Raw genomic sequence first — 7,766 nt, forward strand, 5'->3', positions numbered from 1 at the left:
CCAGCAGGAGTTTGCTGGGGGGGGCAGTGAGCCAGCCAGTAAGGCAGCCCTTAGTGCTCCAGCTAGGGAGAAGAGGGGTGGGGCCAGCCCTGCTCTCTGGAGCAGAAAGTCTAGCCCAGGGCTGCAGAGCATACTGGGGAACTCTGATTTAACTTGAACCAGGAAGGGGTCTGAAACAGAACTTTCATGAATCAATTTGACCCAAATCAGTTATGTCTGATACTACATTCAACCAGATTCATCTTAAAGCAGTTTCAGCCATTTTAAAACTGGTTTATGTGCACTGAACTTCTGTTCTGGTCACTTGAACCAGTTTGTGTGTAACTTCTGTCCCTAGGCCTAAGCTTAAAGTAGTTTTTAAAGGTGTGTGTTCAGTCATATGACTAAAATCCAAAGTCACATGTTCATCAGTAATAGTCTTTCACCTCAACTGTTGCTTGGAACTGTGTCCTGATGGGACATTTCACCAGTAATTTTAGGAAACGTAGCAACTCAAAAGTGTTGATATCAAAGGTCAACAACCACTAATTTGAGTCCTAATGTGCAGCTTGCTACTTTGTTTTCATGCGACTTGTGGTTTGTGTTTGTATATTGCATGAACTTACATTCTCTTATACAGTAGCCTCTGCTGTAAAGGAATATATTAAATTAAATTGGATTATTAAAATTTAGTAGGCCTTTTTATCAAAATAAAATTATAATCTATATTTGTGGTCCAAATTAGGCATATGTCACTTTTTCTTAAGAGAGAGGCACAACAGTTCTTGAATGAACTACATTAATCTAAATATTTTAATAATAATTTAATATGGATTTCAAATATAAAAAACTGATTTAATTGATCTAAAAATGATACGGTAGTATAGCACCTGCACTTTTAGACATTTGTACAATGAACAATCCCTTATCCCTAGAACATTTTGTCCTTTGAGCTACAAGGTTCTTAGACCAGCAATTCTCAACCTTTTAGGACTCAAAGCATGCCTCCTTAATTTTTGTGAATTGAATGGCTCCCAATTTCAAAGATTAATTTCTGTATTACAGTGTTTACCTCCTTACTGATCCTGGTTGTGAATCACTGTTCTAGGCATTTGCCCCCGAGTGATAATGCAATTATGATATGGTGTGATCATTTAAGTTTGCATTTTTTAAATAAAAATCAGATCTAGTGAAGGTTGTTAAACCTCTCTCATCCACAGTAGAGGTCTATCTGAAAGTGAAAATTAGTAGGTAGATAAAGAAAGCAACTGAAAGGGAAAAGAAGCATAAAAAGATAATTTGGGGTCATCTACAAGATTTGAATCAATAAAAGAAAAACACAATACTTTATTTTTTGTAGCGGTTCACATGACAAGATTCGTGAACAAGATTCATGCTTGGTCTGTGGTTTGGCTTTCATGGGATTTAAGCACATTCAGTAGAGTAGGAGTAATAAATTACCTTAGTCATCTTTTCATTACTCAGTTTTCCATGCATAGAATAGCAGTCCCTCAATAGAAGGCCTTGAAAAGGACCTTATATCATTGTCCCAGTGTATCAAGAATTTACTAATGCCACAGGGCTAACAAGAATTACAGTCTCCTTATTTTGGGGTAATTGCTTTTATCATTATCTAATGAGACATGTTTACCAAATCTGATAAGTGATTAGATATATAGTTTCTGAAATTGTGGGCGAATATGTATTTGTACAGAAACCATGTTTTAATTAAGTACTTCAGATTTCAGACAAAAAATCATAGAAAACTAAATAAATAAGTTGATGATACAAAATAAAAAGTAGTAAGTACAAATATAAAATTACCCAAAGTGTGTAAGAAACTGGCAGTTTTCAAAATAGATTAATGCAACTTCTCTTTAGAGCCTAGATCCCTGTCAGAGGTTAATGATGGTACAATTGGGATCGGAGAACTTTTATGCCACATTCCAAACATCACACCTCCTGCCATGCCGGATGTGCATCTGCTAACTGTTGGACCTGGTCCGAGCAGTCCCAAGTCCAGTTCAAGACCTTGGGCAGTTGGGGCTGGGTCTGACAATCAACTCATTGTTGTACTGGCCCCAGCAGTCCTGGGTGGATTTGAGACTGAGGTCTATCAGGGCAAGTCTGATAATCAGTTGATTGTCAGCCTGCCCAGCAACAACCTAGCTGCATGCATGGCTCTCAGAAATTCTGGCATACTGGGACCCTTGGATTGGGGGCGCATCTCCCCCAGCCCAGGATCCTTATGCTCGGTGGCATCTAAAAAGTGTGTGTTTGACCCAGCTCCCCACAACTCAGCATTTTTAAGTGCCTTGCTAGATAGGAAAGGCTGCCAGGTTCAGGGATTCCAAGTTCCTAGTGTCCAGAGTCCCATAGCATCCCCTACCAGGCAACCTTGCAACCCACTCCCTCCTGGCAGCAGTTTTTGGGCATCAGGACTAGGGCTGTCCCTATGCCAACCCCATTCCCAAGCTGATGCTTGCAATCAGCTGATTGTTAGCATCAGCCTCAGGGGTGCTACACATTCAAATTTATAGTAACATACAAACAAGCCACAAAATATGTTCCACAATATTTGATGAATAACTTTGTGGCTGGTTTGCTACTTTATGGCACCATAAGTTAGCTAAACGTGTAACACTGTTACTATTTATGGTAAAATTAACGCGTTAAATGACAAGTTAACTATAATGTGGCTTAAAATGCATGTTGTACACTGTAAAATTCCATATTTCAGATTTAATACTAAAATTTTTGTGCTAAAAGGACAAAACTAAGAAGAATGCATATTTTATTTTTAAAGATATTTACAAAAAAATATTGCACTGATCCGTTGTCAATTCTACAGCATTAACATGTTAAAGAACAACTAATCTGAATATACACTTTAAAACAGAAGTGCAAAAGCAGACTAAACAACAGAAAGAATAAAGTTTATTTAAATTGCTAAGTACAACTAGTTTCCCTGATCATAGTCCATATCCAGTATGATCTACAATACAGCATGTCCCATACACAGCTAATCTTTGAAATCTTTGTTACTTCTCTGCAGGTGTGAATCTTACTTTGCACATGAACCATTCCAAGGTTTATGTAAAATCCAAATGCTAAACCTGGCTTGGCTCAACAACTGTCTTTTTCCAGGAAACTCGGACTGCTTTAAGGAAACTGAAGAAGCTGTATAGCATAGTACTTTATATTAATTTAAATTTTTAGAAGTAATGATAAAACAGGCATGATGGTTGTTACTCCTCCTTTAGATAATGTGCAGGAAAGTTTGCTGACATTTCAGTACTGGTCACTTTAAACACACTGTCAATCCAAAATTTATACGCTATTAGCATAAAGTCTATTTCCCGCTTGGACCATCATGATGCATTTCTGGGGTGTAAGTAAGCAAAACGACCATGACCCAGAGGTGAAGCAATGCCTGGCAAAAGAAAAACAGATGTTAGTACTGTTACATAAACTGCCATCCATTATTTTCAACAGTCAGATGGAAACTAATTCTGAACCAACTTCCATGAAATGTTTGTCCTAGGCTGTCTTGCAGTTGCACGTGGGAAAACAACTACGGTTTGCACAGTGAAATGTTGCACTATTTCCAAATCAATAAAAAAAAATTACAGCAAATTACAGTTAGTGCATCCGAGCTTCCTTTTAGTAATGCTATCTTTGCTGAAAACTGGTGATCCCATTAGTCCTGGCCCAATACAGGGATCATCTGCAGTGCTGACTGAGATTCACCTCAGGGGACAGGCGTTACATTTCTAAAATCAGGAGAACGAATCACCCTCCTGGTAAAACTACAAGCATACCAGCATCCATTCTACTTCTCCTGGGGGAAGCATACTCCTTCTGGGAAAGGAACTCTTCCCCCATGAGTGAATGGTTGTACACTCTTCTCCTGGTCTAGTCCAAGACAGGAGGGGAGCAGCACCAGCTGCTCCCTGCTTCTTCCCCAAAACTGGGGATTGCCCAGTTTGGGCAACAGGTTAGGGGCTTCCCACCACTGTTTCTTCTACTGCACTCTGCTCCTGGGAACTGCAGCCATGGGCTTTGAATATGTTGCACAGGTGGAAATTCCCCCCAGCTGAAGTTCACTCCAGCATGGCGCAAAGAAAGCCTGTGCCTGCAGGCCCACCGGAAAGTGAGCAGGGGGCTTTGCCCCACTATTCCAGTTTCCTGGGATTAGGAGGAGCAGAGAAGCTGCTGCTCCCTATGCCTTCCTTGGGCTGATCCTCAGTCTGGGGAAGGCATGGAGAGCACGGGAAAAGGAGCAGCTGCAGCCTGAACGCTTGTACAGCTCCCTCTCTCAAAATAATTTTTAGTGAGGGAAATTTTGTAAATCTCCCTCCCCTGTATCCCTCCCCTTTCAAAATTAATACTTATTCAAAGCCTTAGATAATGGCTTACAAATCCACATACAGAAAATCCACAGGAACTGTTTTAATATACGAGTTCCTGTGGAAAAGAGGGGAATTAAAATGGCCCAAGTCTTCCTTCAGGTGTAAGATGGAAGAGATAGTGGTGCAAATACTTAATTTGTTTGAAAGTGTTTGTTTTGCATTTCCTAAGAGTTACCATGCATCTTAGAGATTTACTTTTCAACATGATTAGATTTCTCATGCAATGCGTTTTCAATGCATGGAAGAAATGGAGTTAATGAGACCATTGCAATCTGACACCTTTCAAGCACACTACACTGCAGCAAGGTTTTTTTTATATAACTACAAATAATATCAACTGACAGATTCCTCTGCCCTCTAGTGGAACTGCAAGGAATTCTGCCCCCCCAAGAAAAGTTAGCAATCATCATGTGGGTAGAAGTCAGGTTCACTATTTTTACAGCCATTTGACCAGGAAATCATTAAATCAATAGGGTGGAATGAAATGAAACTATAGTGTTAAACCTAAAACATCAGTTTCCCTAGTTATCTTAATGAAAATTAATCAGAGATTTGCTATATATTAACATTTATAAAAGAAACAACAAAATTAAAACCAAAATTAGTTACACAAGCATTAAAATGTTAAAAGGCATAACAAAGGGAGGATAAAACCATACATCTGTCAAGCTATGCAACTTCAAAATCCTATTTAATATACGCAGTCTTTATAGTTTACTTTAAGATATGCCAAACTGTCAAAACTAATTATACATCTCCTCTCTTTTCGATATTACTAAAAGCCTTTTCCATTACAGGTAGGTATTTTTAGTAAACTGACTAAAAAATAAATCTGGACAATGTTTTAACAACGTACTCACCATATAAATGATTACAAACACCCTTGCAATGGGATACCGTCTGAGAAATATTCCCAATCGAATGCTGTGCAAGTATAAAAAAAAAAAAAAATAGAGAAAAAAAAGATGCCTTTAAACCCCTATCCAAAGGGTGTACAGCATACAACCTGTGGTCCACAATGTTACCTGCCAGGGCAGTCTCAGTGGGGCACCGTAACTGAATTGCTTGTTCAAACAAAAAATGATTTGAAAATCAAAACAGGGAATCCTGTGTCCTTGCTGCATGATGACATTTTAATCTGTACATGCAGCTACATGTATGGTTTCCCACTAGCAAACGTGCTGAGGGCACAGTGGATCTCTAACAGTGGGCTTCCACCTTGTAAGTAACTCCCCAGTAATCTGAGCTACATACCCTTGTCCTATCCCCCAAAACTATAAACATCTACTGGCATCAGACATGTAGGCTTTCATATTTCTGCCTTTCAAATTTTACTTCATGCTCTAAGACCTGGCAGAACAAGGGAAGAACACAGTATTTATTCAGAGCACAAACCTGACACACATTTCTGATTGGAAAATAATAGTTCCCTTGTGCCATGTGCAAGACTCATTAGGCTTTGTCAAAAGGAGAGAAAGAATTTTTCACAGAATCTTAGTGGGAATTACAGTGTCCCATTCTCACCAATAGTAAGCCAGATGTGGGTGACTAGATCCTTCAGGTTCCTTTGGAAACCCAGTAAAAGATCTGTGCTATTCTTACACTAAACTGTATATGACAGACAGAACCTTCAGCATTCTACTGCTAATGCAATATGAAATATATTGTTAATTTTCATCAGGATTTTGTAATCTAGTTTTAAGAAAATATAGTAATCTGAATGTGGAAATACGAATGCAAAAATAAAATCAATATTGCCAAGGAAATCTTGGCATTTGCAATGCATATGAAATCCTTTATTAAAAGCACTCTGGAAGTATAAAGACTATTTTATCAAGAAATTCCATTTTTAAGGGCTGAAATATTTTATTTACTCACCCCTGAAATCTGACAGACTTTAGCTCTAGAGTACATAATTTTTGAATGACCAAAATAAGACAGCTCCTTGGTCAAGGGATCAAGATAAGTCTCTTTACAATACCAAAACACTGTTTTATTTTTAGGCACAGATTTTGAGGACAGTTCAAAACCTGGGTTTATTCTTTTTGATACTTAAAAACATTGGAACAGGAAACCAAGTTAAACTCTTTATGCCCTTGTTGCTGCATGACACACTTAAAATGAATTATTAATAGATGCACTTCGTTATTAGGAAGTGCTCTTGGACTAAAAGCAGCATAAGTGGTGAAACTCTGATACAAGATTTCTTTGAGGAACACTGAGGTAGAGGCAAGAAGTGGGTGGTGACAAAGATTAGTCTGTATATACAAAATGATTAGGTCTCTAAAGGTCTGATGGGTTCATAGCACAAGAACCTAAGTGTTTAAATCACGTCATAATATCTTGTGGAAACACTTTTGTTCTCTTAAATTACAATGGGAATGAAACAAAGGGAATTCATTTGGGCAATATTTAATAGGAACACACTGTACTCAATGTATTACTCTAATACAATTGAAATCAGATTATTCTAAATCAAAGGAAGATTATAAAGGGAACCCAGCAGCAAGAAAAGTACTCCTTTAGGGTTTTTGCTCTTACCTAAACTGGTCTATGCTACTGGCAGCTTTGCGAACTCTCCCATACATCCCTGCTATGTTACCATCCACGTCACTAAAAAGAACAGGAACATTCCGCATTCGAGCGCCTATTGAACAAAAATTCTAATTAACTTAAAGACACATTTCCAACAGGCTGCCTAAGTTAGGTCCACATAGATTTTATTAAACCAGATGAATTGCTGTATTTTTTAAGAGGGCCTATCTGTCCTGAGAGGGACTGATGGCTAGGATTACAACTGAACAAAAATATATCCCACAAAATTAATTTTATTCAATTTCCATCTCTATTAAATATGTATTTTAGTATTCAGCTCATATGACTGGACACAAAAACATCTGTTGGCGTCTCTATCACTTCTTTAGTGCATAGCATTGTGGACTTCGTATTGACTGTACCTTTTCATGCAAATCAACAGCTGTCATACAATAGTCAAGTTTAACAGCCTTTCCTATATAAAATTAATATTCTTCAAAGGTTTATAAATTCATAAGTAAAGGACTCAGTTTAAAGTTTACTATAGATTCTCAAAACAGAATGTGTCTGTGTGTAATTCCACAAGACTGGCTTAATTATCTGTATAAGAGCAGTAACCCACCCTCCCACAACATACAAATGCATAATTTAAAATGTTCTTGCTTGCCTGATAAAACTTTTACAAATTGCTTTTTTCATGAAGCTGAATAAAAATAAAAAAAAGTCTTAAACAGAAGCTATTAGCTGCTGAGTTATCTCTGAGACATTTGTGTAGTATTACACAGACTCCGGGGCCCTTGGGGTCCCTTCCAATGCTGTGACTGTAGAGGTGTGCTGATA

The 7,766-nt window shown here is 38.0% G+C and overlaps 1 protein-coding gene across 1 annotated transcript in view; it reads right to left on the minus strand.

The window, feature by feature from the left end:
• Positions 1-1,296: 1,296 nt before the first annotated feature.
• The window catches only part of GOLGA5 (golgin A5), a 42,063-nt gene continuing 35,593 nt past the window's right edge, over positions 1,297-7,766 (minus strand). The window contains exons 11-13 of the mRNA XM_006032799.3: positions 6,933-7,038; positions 5,252-5,315; positions 1,297-3,412 (exon numbers count right to left, since the gene is read on the minus strand). Coding sequence (XP_006032861.1) covers positions 3,332-3,412; positions 5,252-5,315; positions 6,933-7,038 — 251 coding nt within the window. The 3' untranslated portion in view covers positions 1,297-3,331. The remainder of the gene's footprint in view (positions 3,413-5,251; positions 5,316-6,932; positions 7,039-7,766) is intronic.

The sequence above is a fragment of the Alligator sinensis genome, unplaced genomic scaffold, assembly GCF_000455745.1.
Source record: "Alligator sinensis unplaced genomic scaffold, ASM45574v1 scaffold645_1, whole genome shotgun sequence".
In the NCBI taxonomy this organism is placed as follows: domain Eukaryota; kingdom Metazoa; phylum Chordata; order Crocodylia; family Alligatoridae; genus Alligator; species Alligator sinensis.